General features: G+C 35.2%; 1 protein-coding gene across 1 annotated transcript; it reads left to right on the top strand.

Moving 5' to 3' along the window:
- Nucleotides 1-1,121: 1,121 nt before the first annotated feature.
- Nucleotides 1,122-10,555, top strand: GCG (glucagon). Its single transcript, XM_001093871.5, has 6 exons — nucleotides 1,122-1,280; nucleotides 4,243-4,343; nucleotides 5,917-6,078; nucleotides 7,752-7,889; nucleotides 9,263-9,406; nucleotides 10,065-10,555. The coding sequence occupies exons 2-6, from the start codon at nucleotides 4,252-4,254 to the stop codon at nucleotides 10,069-10,071; spliced, it is 543 nt and encodes a 180-aa protein (XP_001093871.2). The 5' UTR covers nucleotides 1,122-1,280; nucleotides 4,243-4,251; the 3' UTR covers nucleotides 10,072-10,555.
- Nucleotides 10,556-19,007: the final 8,452 nt, after the last annotated feature.

The raw sequence follows: 19,007 nt of genomic DNA, 5'->3' as shown, positions 1-19,007 counted from the left end.
ATTTCTCCAGTTGCCTCAATGATTTACCTCCATGCAAGTCATCAGTTACATCATGCGGTTGGTTATATTAGAATATTGGAATCTAGTTAGGAAACATTGTGATGAGTTTGCAATATGGAATAAACTTTTTTATTTTAGAAAAGACATTTGCCAACCCCTCTCATTTTACAAATAAGGAGGGAGAGACACAAAGAGAATGTGTGACTTGACCAAGGTCACACAGCTGGTCAATAACAGGAAAACTAAAATCGAATTATGCTGACACTACGTCTTATGCTCTCTGTCCAGACTGTTTACCATTTTTCTATTTCTCTACAGTGACCAGAACAATTTCTGCTAAATCTTACAGATCATTAAAGGCCTATGTGGTCGGTCACAAAACTCAGGAAACATGACAACATGCATCTCATCTCAACAGTTTTCCTCATCTCATTCTTCTGTAACTTAGTACCCCACTCTCTTATCAGTAAAATTAGATTTTAAATGTACATTAGAGGGGGGAAAATGCCAGATAATTTCCTATTAGCATCAGCTATCTTGGATGTTTAATCTTCATTTGGCTCCATCCTTTCTGCCTGAATTCCATTTATTAAAACAGGACACATTGGGATTTAATCAATATCCTTAAATTTTCCATAAACACAACATAAATAAACTCCATGTAGTGAGGGAGAGGATTTTTAATACTTACCTGTTGAATGAATGATCATTTTTTGGATAGAAGAATGACTGAAGTGATTGTTATATTCAGGTAAATTCATCATGGCTAGGTAGCAAACCAAAAGACTTACAAGAACCTCAAATGAGGCCATGCACAAAACAGGGCTGGCCATGGGCTATGTAATTTCAAGGTCTTTTGTCTTCAACATCAAATTTCACTTTAGAGAACTTAAGTGGTTTTCATGCGTGACTGAAAGTGGAAGGTGAATTTCCAAGCTGCTCTTCCCATTCCCAACCAAAATAAATAATAAAAAAAAAGACACAAGAGTGCATAAAAAGTTTCCAGGTCTCTGAGGTTTGTCACCCAATGTAAGCGTAGAATGCAGATGAGCAAAGTGAGTGGGCGAGGGAAGTCATTTGTAACAAAAACTCCTTATTTACAGATGAGAAATTTATATTGTCAGCGTAATATCTGTGAGGCTAAACAGAGCTGGAGAGTATATAAAAGCAGTGCGCCTTGGTGCAGAAGTGCAGAGCTTAGGACACAGAGCACATCAAAAGTTCCCAAAGAGGGCTTGCTCTCTCTTCACCTGCTCTGTTCTACAGCACACTACCGGAAGGTAAGATGATTATAAAATTGTAAATCCTGTTTGGGGGACAGTTAAGTGTTTTTAAGGGATCAAAGTATTATAAATTAAAATGTTGTTCTTTCATCTTAGACTTTATTACTAATAGCAGACAGAGAGGAACGGAGATGAAAAGGTTATATCAAATGCATTTACGTGTACTTTAATATAGCGAAGTTGCAAAGCGAGTTGGAAAAATAATTCCACGCAAAAATATAAAATAGAAAGAAAAAAAAAGATTCAAATCAATGCACTTGTTATAATACTTAACTGTTATGAGAATTGTATTTTAAAATAATTGGTAACATTTTGAAGAATAAATATTTTTCTTGGACTTGATAGATGTGTACACTACTTTGAACAGAAGGCGCCTTTTAAAGTAAGCAGAAATGTGTCCATTAGGGAGCCTATAACAGAAATTGCTTTTTACCAATTAAAATCTCTAGTTTTCCAAAAGAGCAAATTAAATATCATCTTTCAAATATTCAAATTTCAGACATCTATCAGAAAGTCAAAGTCCGTGAAATCTACTCTTTGTAAATAAAACATAGCATACTTGGTGCGGAGAACAATTATCTGTTTGGGGGTTTTCTTTGGATGGATCTGAGTGAAGTCATAGATTAATAACTATTTACTATGTATTGAGGACAAATAGTAATAAAATCTAAAATAGCTACCCTCTGGAATAAAATTTTAATTTGTCTTTTTAGATTAAGCTCCTAAAGACAAAACACAAATTTACAAAGATCTTCAATGGAGTAAATGATTAAGTGGTGTATTTTTCCATACATACTGAAGACCTATTACATAAAATGAGCTAACCAGTTTAAAAAAGGACTTATGTGGACTACAATGCCAATATATTTGGGGATAGAATATAATGTCTTCTTTTTTAGGTCTAAGATTAATCTTTCTCTAAGACTTCCTACTTATTATTGTTACCACACTTTCCTTTAAATTTAAGTGGAAATTTGTAGTTCTTACAAAACTGTAGCCTCTCTTTAGACTACCTAAAGAGGGGGAAATTTGGAAATTATTTTCTTATCGAATAAGATTTTGATACTAAAATAACATAAATATTTACTTTCTCAGCAATTGTATTCAAACAATTAACTCTATTCTTATTTTTTCCCACAATTTGGTAGACTTTCACAAACAAATAAGTGAGATTTCTAAAGCCAGGTCTTTCTTCAGAAGAAGCCATTTAATGTTGCTAATATTATAAGATATAGAACGCTCACTTCTTTATGTTGTTTATGGTTGTTCTTTCTTCCATCGGTTCCTGAAGTGGCAGGATACCTTCTGCTCTAAATCTGCCTCAATGGAACATAATAGGAGATGTTGCAAAATGCTTAGGACTTTGGGTGGAATGAGTATTTTTTCAGTCTTGTGAAAGACTAAAAGCTTTTACAAGAAACTTTCCAACAGTGGTATAATTGTAAAAAGAAGTGCTTACTTTAATATTTAAATATTCCTGAAAGCATGGATATAACAATTGAGAGTTATAATCAGAAGACACTACCTAAATATATGGCAAGGTTTCCAACGTCTGCCAACTGGTGAAACTGAAACATAGCAAAATGTCAAATGGTAATTTGATGTTGATGAATGAAGAAGGGTGAATATATCATTCCTACTATGTTCCTTTGTCTAATCGTCCATTCAGTCTACAAAAAAACTTAATATTTCAAAGAAAAAAGTTACTGCTGCAGGTATTACAGTGTCTATCTTTTATTGCCAGTGATAGCAAATACAGCTAAGATGTTAAGGAAAAGATTGATAGTTTAAAAATGATAATATTTGTGAAATCCTTATTCCAAACAAATGTCATTTGCTAAAAATACTCATTCAAATTATTTGTGGATAAGCATAGTCAAACTTGGATTGAAATGCCCACTTCTCAAAGGAAACACCATTGGGTTTCAAAGTAGCAGAGATCCATAACAAATACTGGACTTGATGTCCCCATTCAGAAAATTGAAGAGCTTGCTCTGTGGGGACACTCTGTCCCACATTCATGTTGGTCCCAGTCCCCATCCACACTGCATCATCATGTCCTTAACATACTATGGCTTCACAGGGCATCCGCTTGTGACACAAGGACAAGCAATTAGGTGTATCCTATAACCAAGTCTATGGTGTCACTAGCAGTGAATGACATGTCCTCATCTAAGTCCAATTAGAAAACAACCTGGGGACTTTTATGACTTTAGAAGTAAGCTCTAATTTTCTTTTAGATAGTAATCTCTTAGTTTTTTAGTTGTGATTGTTCACGTTGCCAGAAGCATTAGTTCTTGCTGCAAATTGCTTGTCTTTAAAATGATTTTTTCCCTTTAATTTAGAACAGGTCAAAGCACCCTAAAATACCTCAAATCTGTTGGCCGCTTTATAATTACAAAGTCTAGACCAAGTTACACTATTTAAAATATAAATGAATAATACATCTGAACCGACAGCTGGTATGCCAAGTTGTAGCCTGAGGCTGCTTTAAGATAGTTGAAATGCAGTATAATGTAAATGCTTGGAAGTGAAGGACTATTAATTGAAAGCCAGACTGATAGTGAGGGGGGTGGCATGATGGATAAGGTGCCATTCAGGCTAACCATATGTAGCATATCATCTACAGTGGGTATTTTAAATGTTGATTGTGGACATTTTAATTTCCAGTCTGGAAATGAGCCTTCTAATTATTAAACAGAAGTGTCCCTACATTAATGAAAAAGCTTAATGGTGGAACACATCTTTTGTGTCCTTTTTTGCCTCCAAAAAATCTGGGGGAAAAACATAATCCACTATTTAAAATTAAGCTGAAAATATAATCAGAATAAAACTGATAACACTAGCTTTTTCTTTCTACTTACGATATTTATCTAGTCAAATCTAACTAATTTAGCCTAACGTGTTTAAAAATGCTTGCCTGCCCCCCTTACCCTACCCCCATTCTGTGTTCTGACAGACAGCAGAAATGAAAAGCATTTACTTTGTGGCTGGATTGTTTGTAATGCTGGTACAAGGCAGCTGGCAACGTTCCCTTCAAGACACAGAGGAGAAATCCAGGTATTAAATCCATAGTCTTGAACTAACGTATCAATATGGTTGGAATAAAGCCTGTGAAAACTATGATTAGTGAATAGGGTCTCAGTAATTTAGAGTAAATGTTCTGCACAATGATCAAATGTTTAAAGTATCCTTGTGATAAAAGCAGACTTTGTTGGAGTGTAGATCAGAGTATGTGTTTTTTATAATCAAAGGAGAGAGAAATGTTGAAAAACATGTTACATGGGAAATTGTAGCTCTTTGAAATCTACAGATGATTCTATCTGTCAATTCATTACTCACACACTGCATAATAGATTATTTCAATTATTCACACCAACCCTTTTCTCTTTTTTCCTCCTTTAAAAAATAACATTATTTCTTCCTAAATGTAAAAGCCATACATGTTCATGATGGAAAGTATGAAAAGTATGCAAAAAATACTAAGTACTCAAAATTCCACTGTCCAAAGAAAGCTGTTCAAAGTAAACAAATTTGGTGTATTACTTTCCTGTGTTTTATGTAAACCGTACATAAATATCTCTTGGCTCATTATATGGCTTTGTATCATGCTTGATATCTTAATGTAGTATTATTATATAATTTTACTGTATTATTAAAAATATCTATTAAACATATGATATTTAATGGCTGCATACTATGTCATCCCATAAATGTACAATATTTGTTTAGCTATTTATTTGGGAAGCTTAAGAGGTCTTCAGATTTCTTCCATGAAGAATGTTGCAAACAACATTTTATATACACACTTTCCTACATTTCTTACTATTTTTTGTACATAGGTTTATAGTTGTAAAAATACTGTATCAAAGGGTCTGAATGAGTTTAAACCTTTTATAATATCTTGCCAACTTGCTTTCCAGAAAGTTCATATACATGCACACTCTCATCAGCAGTGTAGAAATACTCCTCATAATATCCTCCTCAGCATTCAATGTTTGCTAATTTCATAGGTGAAAATAGTATCTCATTTCTGAGTATTAATTACATTGACTATTTCTCCGTGTATTTACCATGCCAACCAACTGTTGATTAGTGGCATATGGATTATTCATGATACAGTTTCAAATTAGAAAGTGTCCTTTTTCTTGCCTTTCTTTGAACTTTTAATTGTCTTCTTTCCACTATTAGCCACCATATAACTAGATAATTGTGCTGTTTTCATATTAATATATGCAAAACAAAACTGGGAACATAAAGCTGCTGCTCAAAGAAATGATTTGGGATTCTTCACTCTTTTAAAACATTCAAGTCAATACTCTCTTCTGTCACTATTAGCATAATCATGGGTAGATTAATTAGTAGAAAAAGATTTGTTTAATCCTATTTCAGGAAAAAAGAGGTCAGTTGAGAAACATGTTACTAGAATTCAGAATAATAGCGTATGCAACTATACTAAAACAATGGGATCTCATGACAAGCTGAGGAAGATCTCTCTAAACTACCTATTGAAATACTCTAGATGCCTGCCTTACTGTTTTATATGGTCTTGTATTTTTGTAGTGAAGATGCTTCTCAAGTGAGTCTACTCTTGAAGAGAGATTTATGTTGTACCAATCACTGTTCTTCACAGATCAGTCTCAGCTTCCCAGACAGACCCACTCGGTGATCCTGATCAGATGAATGAGGACAAGCGCCATTCACAGGGCACATTCACCAGTGACTACAGCAAGTATCTGGACTCCAGGCGTGCCCAAGATTTTGTGCAGTGGTTGATGAATACCAAGAGGAACAGGTAAGAGTCTAAACCTGGTTCAAACTTGCACATAAATGTATTAAATAGGTCTAAAATTTCTATTGACATTATTAAGTTCTTATGCTCGTCAAATAGTGCCCATAAGCTCTGATCATTTTGAAGATATTTAGGGTTGTGGATGCTCTCCTTTGTATTATGCCTCCGAATGTCTTAACCCGCACCCCTCTAAACCACTTACCCAACCTCCAGTGTGACATAGACTTTAAATTATTTTCCCAGTGGTAGTCCTAGCAATATTTACTTGCTTACTCACTTTCCCTTAAAGTGAAAATTTACTTTTGTGGACCTACGAGGTTACCAATCTAATTTCTACCGAAAGATAGAGCAAATGTAACATTCTTTTGTGGGGTTCAAACCCAACATTAAAATTATCCCCCAGCCAAGGGTAAGGAATGGAAACAGATGCATTCTTTTTCTTGTAGAATAAAATCCAAGACATGCATTTAAAATTACAGCCTAGCTGCACAGCATAGAGAGAGAAGGCAGCAAATAAGAACACAAGCCTATCGGAAGGCATACATTTTAATGTTGGATTTTCTTTGACGAGTGTTGGGTTTTTTGCTGCATCTAGGCTACTGGAGGAAATTATCCGCAAGGGTTTCACAGAGATGGTGGAATTTCACAATTTTTTTGGAGGGTGGCCCACAAGGGGAAGGGAGTTATGCATAGAAAGTAGCTGAAGAAATCAAAAAAAATCAGGAAAAGGACATAGATTTGTCTGGATAGAATGGAGAAGAGAGAGAGAGAGAGTAAGAAAGGGAGAGAGAGAGACAGAGAGAGAGGGAGAGAGAACAAGCAAGCAGGAGGAATAGGAGAAATAGAGTTGCTAACCAAAGGTTCTTAAAATAGAGGGTACAACCACAGGAAGATGGCTATCATGGTCAGAGCAGACACTGGGAGAGGTCCCTGTTAAGGACTACAGTGAAAGGTGAGAAATCACAAATTTATAAAAATGCAAACAACTGTCCTCATTTTGTAGAATGGGAATGCCACAACTTGGTAAATTGATGTAAAGCAATCCTCACACTCAAGCAGGGTTGGCTACATGTTTAAGATGAGGTGATATGGCATAATATGTGCCAGGGAGACTGACAGCAGCTGACGGCTCACCTCCACAGTGCTCTGCACATACTTGATGTTGATATGGGGTCATCTTCTTTGCTTTCCTTGTTGCTAGCAGATCACACATTTTCTTTAATCCATTATCAAGTGGTCCTTTTGGTGACAATTCAAGATGGTCCTTTGCTTTCCCTCAAATCAATTAACTAACTCTGACCCCATACTTACTAATAATAAACAGCTGCCTTGCTTGCAAGTCACATAGCACAGTGGATAGCCTGTATTCATTGAGGCTAACGTCAAAGGTAAGGCAGCTTTAATAACCAATGGCATACACAAGCAGGGGATTGCAGATGGGTATGCTGGGAAGGGAGGGGGAGCTTTAGCCCACCGATTGTTAGTAGCCCTCTTCCACCAGTTTCAATCCAGAACATTAACGTAGCTTCACGACAAATCCCCTAGCAACCCTCATCGCCTAAACTCCCTAAGCCCCTTCTACATAGAATCCTGAACCCAAAGTTGCCACTGCTTATAGGTGAGAACCATATTGCCAAAGAGACAGATCTTCAATTTAACTTTCACATTTCTTTCAGGAATAACATTGCCAAACGTCACGATGAATTTGAGAGACATGCTGAAGGGACCTTTACCAGTGATGTAAGTTCTTATTTGGAAGGCCAAGCTGCCAAGGAATTCATTGCTTGGCTGGTGAAAGGCCGAGGAAGGCGAGAGTAAGTCTGTACATTCTTATTTGACATTTTTTGCCTTGATGCAGAAAATTTAAGACTACAGTTATCTATATATGGATCTGGATTACAGAAGCAATTAGTAGTCTTGCAAAGTAAGGAAATAATTCCTATTGATGAGAAACAGTATACAAAAGTTGAGTCCATTTTGTTTTTGGTACTAAGTATTAATAATAGAGCCAAACAAGTTACATTTTTATCCCCCTTGTAGTTACATTATAATTAGGTATTAAATCTTTGGCCAAACCAGGCCACCTCTGAGAGTAAATAGGGTGTTTTTAATAACTACACTGAGACAAGTTGAAACTAGGACTGTTCCAGGGGAGCTAGAGATAAGGAAAAAGAAGAAATGGTGCTGAAAACTTCCAATGTTTAAAGAAAACATGTAATATTTAAAGCTTAACTTTAAATATTTACATATGTGATCAACATATATTTATATGTTAATAAACATTCAGATAAAAATTTGATGAAGACTGAAAGTGACCAAACATAAAATGTTGATAAAATGATATTCAAAGTACAAACAGGTAAAAACATCCATATATTTAACTACATATCCAATTTTGTATGGGGCTGTCATATAGATATCTATTAAACAATCAAAGTTGAAAAACAACCAAGACCATTCATTACTTGCTTGGATCTTAACACAACCAAACAGACCCGTGAACCATCTCATTTTCTCCTGATTTTTTTGGAGAGATGAAATATGAGAGACAGAGAATATATGTTCAACTCTGATTTTTAAATTAGATTTAAAACAAGCTTACTGAAATTTAAAGAGATCTCAAGATGAAAGAGAACTAGCATAATGGTTGGTTTTTAAAACATTAATAATTAAACTTATAAAACCAGTGGTAACATAGTTTCTTACTCTTGACGGTATTTTGTAGTGTTTTAAAGGGATAGCAAAAATTCTGCAATTGTAAACCAGTGAAAGAGAAAAATCTAATATAGATGAAGCTTTAACCTCTTAATACTGCATTTTGTAAGGCTGTTTCAGCAATCTCTGATTTTATAGGATATGCTATATTTTGTTGAACTACAGACAAATTAATAATCTCAACAATAGTTCCTGTATTGTCAATATACTAAAATCTTCAAAACAACCTGGAAGATTGAAAGGGGCATGAAATTATGCAGGCTTGGTATTAGATCTCAGCTCTACTACTTTCTCTTTCAGGCAGTTACCGGTCTACGTGAGTTTTTATCAGGTGTTTCATAATATGCCCTTTAAAAACAGAATCCTTTCCTGTTTCCTCAAGACACTTGTGCATGTTACCAGTAGTAGACAATCTATGATCATTTATTTAAAATGTCTAATCAAACGCTAATTTTAACCCTCATTTTCTTAGTTTCCCAGAAGAGGTCGCCATTGTTGAAGAACTTGGCCGCAGACATGCTGATGGTTCTTTCTCTGATGAGATGAACACGGTTCTTGATAATCTTGCCACCAGGGACTTTATAAACTGGTTGATTCAGACCAAAATCACTGACAGGTGATTGCTTTTTAGTTAATTCTGAAAACCATCAAACTTTCATAAGTACTGATTGCCATACTGCTACAAGCTATTCCCCATGTAGGGGGAAAGTCTGTAATCTCTCGTTATATAAGAAATAATTATGCGCGTTTAAGTCATATAAGAGTACATCGTTATGTTTGTTTTGTATCATTACAGTTTGTATACATTTATTCATTTATTCCAGAAACATTTACTGAGTGTCTATTAGAGTCAAGAAGCTAGAAACACAGATAGAAATGAAACATTGGAAATATTACATCATTCACATATTGTCTCATTGAAAATTGCTATGTATGCTGAAATTTTAGCACAATGGTGAAATGCAGCATATACAATATTACATGCTTAATAAGAAGAATAGTGAGAACTGGACACCAAAAAATACTTATCTTGATGAATTTTTATTTTTTAATAATTATTAATAATTGTTTGATAGCTTTGATGGGCAGATTTTAGGATAAATAATCTTTAAATGGAAATATTTTAAGAGTCCAAAGGATGGAGAGATTTATAGGCAAAGGGATTAATAAACAACTTTTATCAAAATAAATCATTGAAATACTTTCTGGATAAGTTAACCATATCATCTTCTCATTGTAATTATGTTAAATCATTTTCTTTTTTTAATCTCTAGGAAATAACTATATCACTATTCAAGATCATCTTCACAACATCACCTGCCAGTCACGTGGGATGTTTGAAACGTTAAGTCCTGTAAATTTAAGAGGTGTATTCTGAGGCCATATTGCTTTGCATGCCAATAAATAAATTTTCTTTTAGTGTTGTGTAGCCAAAAATTGTAAATGGAATAAAGTTTTGTGAAAATATTGCTAAAATATCAGCTATAAAATATGAAAGTGCTAGATTCTGTTATTTTCTTCTTATTTTGGATGAAGTACCCCAACCTGTTTACATTTAGTGATAAAATTATTTTTCTATGATATAATTTATAAATGTAAATTATTCCAATCATGACATATCTGCATTATAATAATAGGAGAAGAGAAGAACTGGTAGCCACAGTGGTGAAACTGGAAAGATAACTTTCTTCTTGAAACCTTTGTCTTAAAAAATAATCAGCTTTCAATGTATCAAAGATACAATTAAATAAAATTTTCAAGCTTCTTTATCATTGTCTGTTTGCTTTTTATGTCCCCCTTTTTCATGCCCCACTCCTTCCAAGCACCCCTGTTTTCTAAGCTGCAGTCCACAAGTCAAATCTGGTGCACAGGCATGACTTCATGCTTCAAATGGCTGCACAGAACTTTTAACATTTTGAGCCAACATTGAAAAATCAGGGTCTTTCATGGAAAACTATTGATTTGTAGCATCTCCTGAAAATGTAGGTCATCAGGCAATATTAGACCCAAAAGGCAAGTCTATCCTGTAACTAAGTAGCAGCTGCCTCTTACTAAAGGATCAGGTGCTCCCCAGCTTGTGTAGGTCCCCAGCACCTGCCCATGCATGCTCCCACACCTCACCTACATAATGGAGACATCAAGGAACTTACCTCTGGCCCACTTCACTTGCATACTGCACTTGCAGGCATTTGAGTTTTCCCATCATGCCTTGTACCCTGTTCTCCTTGTCCTGCAATGGCCAATATCTTGGGACAGTCTGACAGTGATTGCCAAGCCTGAGACTTTTCTTTGCTGTATTTAGCATTGCCAACTCTCTTTCTCTATCTCTATAGTGCTCCCACAGGGTAGACTTACCCACCAATAAGATTCTAACGTTTACAAATTACTTATATATTTTGATCAGCAGTAGTGAATTTGAACTAATACCTGTAATGATCACTCTTATTTGTTGACATAGTGATGAGCTTTTCCCGAAATGGATAGAAATCTTAAGACCAGAATTGTCTAATTAAGGCTACTGCTAGCTGTAGGATCCTGAGCAAGTCACATAAACTCTCTGGAACTAAGTTCCTCATGTGAAAATATAAAGTTAAAATTGTCCAATCACCATCATTTCTTAAAGAAGTCTTCGATTATAACTGATTTTTTGCCTTACAATAAGGTTTCAGTAAAAATAGCATCCTGAAGTATTCATCCTAAAATGGTGGTCATGGAGCAGATCAGGGCAGAAGTTACCACTGTATGTGTCAAAATTATGTCTGTCAGCTTCTCCAGAACCCAAACCATCATATCTTCCTCCAAAACACCTCAATGAGGGAGGCTCACAGGCTACAAAAGCATATTCACACATAGGGTTTTTGTTTGTTCATTTTCTTATTTTTTAGGTAGAAGATGGCTATGTTGATTGTTAAAGTATTCAATTGGTAAGATCAAAGTATAGTATTTTTCACAGTTCTCACTGAAGGAGCTCAAGGCAACTTTCAGATGTTCACTATGTTTTCTTTTATGCAAAGTGTTATATTTACCACCCCTACACCAATTATCCACAGGTGACCTAAGATGTCCCATTTATAACTAAAATTTGATTTGGAAACTGAATATATACCTCTGTGTGCGTGTATGCATGCATGCATGTGTGTATGTGTGTGTTTTCATGAAACCAAAGTCAAAATCTTGAGAACACCTCAGGACACACGCAGTGAGGCATCATCCTTCAGAAAAAGACTCACACAAAGGAGAGGAGGTAGTCCACAAAGAAAACTGGCACGTAGTAGAGGTAAATGGAAGGGAGACCATAAGATAGTGAGTGTGAGTCAAGCCCAAAAGAGTGCCAAGGGTCAAAAATAGAAAAGATAAGTCTGTCCTGAAGTTCAAGAGGCAAACGAAGGGATGTCATTGAAAAAGGAAGCTAAGGAAGTGAGTGAGGAGTCATTCAAGTGTAGAAATTAAGTGAAATATATCAGTTAGGTGTTATGTTTGACTGTGTGTAATATAAATCTAGCCACAGAGACTAAACTGATAAAAGGGTTATATGTTTCGCAAAATCAGAAGCCCAGAGGCAAGAAGATCAAAGGTAAACATGTCAGGTATAGATTGTGGTCTTTTTCTTTCTGCTCTGCCATCTCTAACAAACGGCTTTCCTCCCATGGTAGCTCCAGATTGAAATGTGGCTGCTCCATCTTCAGCTCTTATCTACTTTCCACGGAAGACACAAAAGGAAAAGGAGAAGGAGAAGAAGGAGAAAGAGGAAGAAGATAAAGACAAAAAAGAGAAGAAATGTAGGCAAGGAGAATTGATAATCAGGATGGTGATGTACCAATTTAGAGAAAGCAAAACACTCCCAAAAAATACCCAACAGATTTTCAATTATGTCCTGTTGGCCAAAAATGTGTCCCATGACCCATCCTGGCTACAAGGGAGGCTGGGAAATGTCTCTCGGCTGGATATATTGGATCCCATAGAAAATTCAGGATTCTATTGTAAGAACAAGGGAAAGAATAAATATTATACAGACAATTAAAATTAAAGGGCATATTTCCACAGTCAGAGTTGAAATACCCAGGGCTCACTTTACTGTCATGTTTGTAGTGTGGGGATGTGTTGGCCTGATTTAAGTTCAAGCAGGTTTCCGGAACCTTGGACTCCCTCAGAATGGAATAAAAGTAAAGCATCCAACAAAGAATTATTGAAGAGGCGGGGCGTGGTGGCTCACGCCTGTAATTCCAGCACTTTAGGAGGTGGAGATGGGTGGATCATTTGAGGTCAGGAGTTCAAGAACAGCCTGGCCAACATGGTGAAACACTGTCTCTACTGAAAATACAAAAATTAGCTGGGCGTGATGGTGGGCACCTGTAATCCCAGCTACTCAGGAGACTGAGGCAGGAGCATCGCTTGAACCTGGGAGGCGGAGGTTGCAGTGAGCTGAGATCACCCCATTGAACTCCTCCAGCCTGGGTGACAGGAGAGAAACTCTGTCTCAAAAAACAAAACAAAACAAAAGAAAACAAATTATTGAAGAATATTCAGCATAAAACTTTTACAGCATTTTATATCCTTAATTATAGGCAGATTAAATAATGAGCATGAAGGAGTAAATGAATCAAGTTGAATGAACATATAATATTTTGTTAACAGAAAATGAGGAGGTAGATACATTCAAAAATATTCAAAATATATTTTTGAATATAAAATGTCATAGGATTCTTGCTGGAGATGTCCTCAAAGTATTTCCATGTGAGTTTAATATGAGACCACAGCCTTGATCCTCAAAGAGTGGACCACACAGCAGGTCAGATACTTCAATATCCACAGGGAAACAGTTACAAAATGCAGAATGTCTGGACCCATCCTAGAAGCCCCATATCAGAATCTACATTTGAACAAGATCCCCAGTTGAATCATATACGCGTTGAGGTTGGACATATTCTGGACAGAATAGCCTCTCAACCTCCCCAGTGTTAACATTTTTGCTACATAGTTTTTGTGCTGTGGGGTGACCTGCTCATTGCAGGCTGTTGGTCAGCATCCTTGGATTATTTCTCATAATCACATGAAAAAAATAATATTATTTGACAGGTCAAATTAGGCATACTCAAGAGTTTTAAATTGCAATTATTCCCTTTCTGCTGAGACTGAGTATACAGTATTTGCTGGTTTGTCACGCTTTTACTTTCTCTATTGCAAATTTTGCAAGTTTTTTGCTTTTATGTTCTAGAATCTGAGTGTTTTTATTCTTTTGATTGCATTGTTTCAAATAAAGAATTAGAGATTTTTCGCTAAAAAAAGAAAAGAAAAGAAAATCTGCTTTTCCACATAATCTTTCCCCACGTAACACTTAACAGGTATTTTAAAAATTCTTCTGCAGCCTCCTGATATGCAGAAGCTCCCTCATTCACCTGCAAGTTTAACACTTTTCATGCTGTATCACCTTTTGAAATATACAAGCCAGGACTACCTAAAAAGCATTTAACGCCGGGCGCCGTCGCTCACGCCTGTAATCCCAGCACTTTGGGAGGCCAAGGCGGGCGGATCACGAGGTCAGGAGATCCAGACCATCCTGGTTAACACGGTGAAACTCCGTCTCTACTAAGAATACAAAAAATTAGCCAGGCGCGGTGGCGGGCGCTTGTAGTCCCAGCTACTTGGGAGGCTGAGGCAGAAGAATGGAGTGAATCCAGGAGATGGAGCTTGCAGTAAGCCGAGATTGTGCCACTGCACTCCAGCCTGGGCAACAGAGTGAGACTCCGTCTCAAAAAAAAAAAAAAAAAAAGGATTTAACATTTTCTTGACTTTGGGTAATGTGACTACACAATTCTTTAGCTTTCAACCTTACAGCAGTGCTGTCCATTATGATTTTATAAATTAGCAGTCATTTTATGAATCCACAAATTCAGCTCCTTCTTGCAGTTACAGACACTAGACGGCACTTCAGCACTACATTTGGGAGCCTTTTTATTTTTTTTCTTGAGACAGGGTCTTGCTCTGTTACCCAGGCTGGAGTGCAGTGGCATAATCATGGCTCACTGCAGCCTTAACTTTCTGGGCCCAAGCAATCCTCCCACCCTAGCCTCTCAAGTAGCTGGGACTACAGGTGTGCACTACCATGCCCAGCTAACTTGTGTAGTTTTTGTATTTCGCCATGTTGCCCTGGCTCGTCTCAAACTCCTGGATTCAAGAGATCTGCCTGCCTCAACCTTCCAAAGTGCTGGGATTACAGGCGAAAGCCACAGCAACCAGCCAGGAGCCATTTTTAAACACAGAAATCACCAAAGAAAGTACAAAAATGTGAAAAAGTGGTACTGAACTGACTGCTCAAAGGACACTTGTTTATTGCCTGAGAGCTGAAACAATAAGGCAGAGTGTCACCTTTTTTCTAATTCAGCTGGGATTGTGTGCATGGAGGGACTTAAGTTTTCACCACTGTGTACATGCCTGTGAGTAAACATGAAAGTGCTCTGAGTATTGATTGGGGGTTACAAATAAATTTTAGAGAGTAGGTGAGTTTGCAAATATGGTGTCTGTAAATAATGAGAATCAACTGCAGTTCAAACAGAAACCAGAGCAAGGTGGCAGATATAATCCAAAATACAATAAAACTAAACATACTTTGTTGTAAACTAAATATAAGAGGATTAAATACTCAAATTGAAGACAAAGGTCATCAACTGAGTACAAACATTCAACCAACAATTAAAAGAAATATATTATATATATACAAAAACATAAAAGGATTTTTATTAAAATCAATTCATTAAAATAAAAAGTTTTTAAAATTTATAGCATGCAAATACTAACACAAGAAAGTGTATGTGGATATATTAATATCAGAAAGTAGACTTTTTAAAAACTAGCATTCTACAGATAAAGAGGAGAATTTAAAAATGATAGAAGAATCAATTCACCAGTAATAAATAATCATTCTAAATATTTATGCAACAAATAACATAGTTTTAAAAATAGATGAGGTTTAAAATGGCTGAATTGTTTAAAGCTGACGAATCTGTAATTATAGTGGAAGACTTAAACAACTTGTTTAATAGCTGACAGAGAAAACAGAAAAGTCTGTAAGATTCAATAACACAATCAACAAGGTAAACAATATTTATAAATATCATACCCAATAACAACAAAACAAACATTTTTTTCAATGTGCACAAATAATGTTTACCAAGATTGACTTTATGCTGGATTTTAAAATTTCAACGAATTTCAAAGACTGAAATCACTCAGACTATGCTCTCTAACCACCATGGGATTAAGCTAGAAATCAATAACAAGATATCTTAAAATTCGCAACTGCTTAAAATTAGACAATCACTTCTAAATAACCCATGGGTCAAAGAAGAACTCATAAAGAAAATGTTAAAAAATACTTCTGTACTGTCTGCTAATGAAGATGCAATAAAATTCAAACTTGAAATGCAACTAATGCAATTTTTAAGGGAAAAGTATTGCTTTACATGCAATGGTAAGAAAGAAAAAATTTTGAAAATCAATAGCAAAACTTCTATCTCAAAATTTTGGAAAAAAAAGGGACAGAAAATCTCAGAAAGTAAAACAAAGAAAATAAAAAAAGAGGAGAAAATAAAGTAGGGAAAATCTATCATAAAAATAAAAAACTGTAAGTTAGTTCTTTGAATAGATTAACAAAATTAATAAGTTCCTAGCAAGACTAGTAAAGAAAAAAAAAAAAGAAGAAAAATGTCACTACGTAATAAAGGTGGCATCTCTAAAAATCTTATGGACAATAAAAGGGCAATAAAAATATATTACATACCAATCATATGCCTGATAAATTTGACAGTTAGATGAAATGAAAAAATTATTTTAACAATGTTACTGAAACAGATTAAAAAATAGAAAAATGTTAATAGTCCTCTATCTATTATGGAAATAGTATCTGTTATTTTAAAAATATCTCTGCAAAAAGAGCTCCAAGGCCAGATGGCTTTCCAGGTGAATTCTTCTAAACATTTTGGAAAAAAAAATACCAATATTACATAAACTCTTCAAGGCATGGGAGGAAGAAAGGGAATACTTCTCAGCTTATAAAACCAGGATAACCTTAATACAAAAATCTGACGGATTTTACAAGAAAGAAAAACAACAGACCAATCTAACTCATGAGAATAAATGAAAAATCCTATATAAACATCAAAGAATCAAATCCAGCAATATATAAAAGAAATAATACAGTAAAGACAAACAAGGTATATTCCAGAAATTCTGGGCTGATTTGTAATTTGCAAAGCAATTGATGTAATTAACGGAAATAGAAATGATAAAATTATATGATTGTCTTAATAAGTGAAGTAAACAGATTTGTTGAAATTCAAAACCTATTTATGATTTTTAAAACTCTCAGAAGGAAATAATAAAAGTAAAAAAATAGGTTGAAAACAAAACAAAAACAATAGTGCTAATAAATCAAGATAATTCTCTGAAGAGAAACAATAAAAGAGAAAATTACTAGTCAACCTAAGCAAGGAAAAAAGAAACCAACAATACTTAAAATAAAATGAATTGAGAAACAACCATTGAAACAGAAAAAATCAAAACAAATGGACTATTAAAAATGTTGAACAAATGTACTTGAAAATCTGGAAGAAATAGGTAAAATATTTTACAAAATGTAATTTTTGAAAATTGAACTTTGGGGCCGGGCGCGGTGGCTCAAGCCTGTAATCCCAGCACTTTGGGAGGCCGAGACGGGCGGATCACAAGGTCAGGAGATCGAGACCATCCTGGCTAACATGGTGAAACCCCGTCTCTACTTAAAAAAATACAAAAAAATTAGCCGGTCCTGGTGGCAGGTGCCTGTAGTCCCAGCTACTCGGGAAGCTGAGGCAGAATGGCATGAACCTGGGAGGCGAAGCTTGCAGTGAGCCGAGATCGCGCCACTGCACTCCAGCCTGGGCAACAGAGCGAGACTGTCTCAAAAAAAAAAAAAAAAAATTGATACCAGTGGAAAGTGAAAAGTAAACCAATTTACATAGAAGAAATGGAGAAAAGAACCAAAGAGCTATCTCATAAATAGGCACTAGGTCCAGATGGTTTCCCATGTAACCTCTACCGAACTCATAAAGAATGGATAATTATGCTATATAAATTGTTCCAGAGGCCAGAACAAAAAAAAAGTCGTAACTCTTTTTATAAAATGAGTATAACATTGATGCCTAAACTTGATAAAGAAAAATGGATTAATTTCACTTATGAATATTGATTTTTAAATCTTTTAAAATTCAGAAAAAAAAGAATTTAATAGCATATTAAAATTTTTAATAATCCACTATGACCAAATGTAATGTATTCTAAAATTATCAAGGGTATCTCAATATTAGAAAATCTATTAATGTAATCTATCATATTAAGAGATCTAAACAGAAATTTTTATCTTGAACTTCACACGTACTGCATAGACCTCTGACAAAAATCAACACCTATTCCTCATTAAAGTGTCAGTAAACAGAATTAATGCATTATATACTTATATCAAATCTGCATAAGGCACCAGACAAAATGGTGTCAAGAATGTAGAATAACTGGAAGTGTCATATACTCCTGGTGATGGTATAAAATTGGACAACTGCTTAGGAAAATTGACAATTTCTTATACAGTTAAACATACACCTATCTTGTATACATAAACAAATAGAAATATATAAACATCCTAAATTGCCATCTGTAAGATAGATACTGGTTGAATAAATCAAGTTACATCAACAAAATTGAGGAATACATAGTCATTAAATGATTTGAATAAGAATGTTCTCAGTGGCCTTCATAACAGCCAAAAAATTAGAAACAACCCAAATGTCCATCAATAGAAGAATGGGTAGAAAAGATTGTACATATAAAGTTTAAGAACAGGACAGACTAAGCAATGGTGGTAGAATAGTTTAATGGTTGCCTCCGGGAGAAGGAAGTGTGGAACTGAGTAGAAATGAGAATAAAAGAGTTTTCTGGAGTGATGGAAATGTTCTATTTCTTGATTGGGGTGTGGATAACCTGGGCAACCCCATACATTTATCAAAAGGCAACAAAATTAATGCTTAAGACCTGTGCATTTCACAATCGATAACTAAACTATGCCTTAATAAATAAATTTAAATACGCAAACCCTATATAAATAAAATGAAATAAAACTACAATGAGATAGTATTTCTAATTCGAAAACCTAACAATACTTTCTGTTGACAAGTCTGAGTACACAGAGC

This window comes from Macaca mulatta, chromosome 12 (assembly GCF_049350105.2).
Source record: "Macaca mulatta isolate MMU2019108-1 chromosome 12, T2T-MMU8v2.0, whole genome shotgun sequence".
Taxonomy (NCBI): Eukaryota; Metazoa; Chordata; class Mammalia; order Primates; family Cercopithecidae; genus Macaca; species Macaca mulatta.
Note: the sequence above shows the minus strand (reverse complement) of the source record. Positions and strands in the feature narration are given on the sequence as shown.

Coding starts and splice junctions, on each gene's coding strand:
- GCG (XM_001093871.5), top strand. CDS start 4,252: ATGAAAAGCATTTACTTTGTGGCTGGATTGTTTGTAATGCTGGTACAA. Junction 4,344..5,916: donor GACACAGAGGAGAAATCCAG/GTATTAAATCCA, acceptor TGTTCTTCACAG/ATCAGTCTCAGCTTCCCAGA. Junction 6,079..7,751: donor ATGAATACCAAGAGGAACAG/GTAAGAGTCTAA, acceptor CATTTCTTTCAG/GAATAACATTGCCAAACGTC.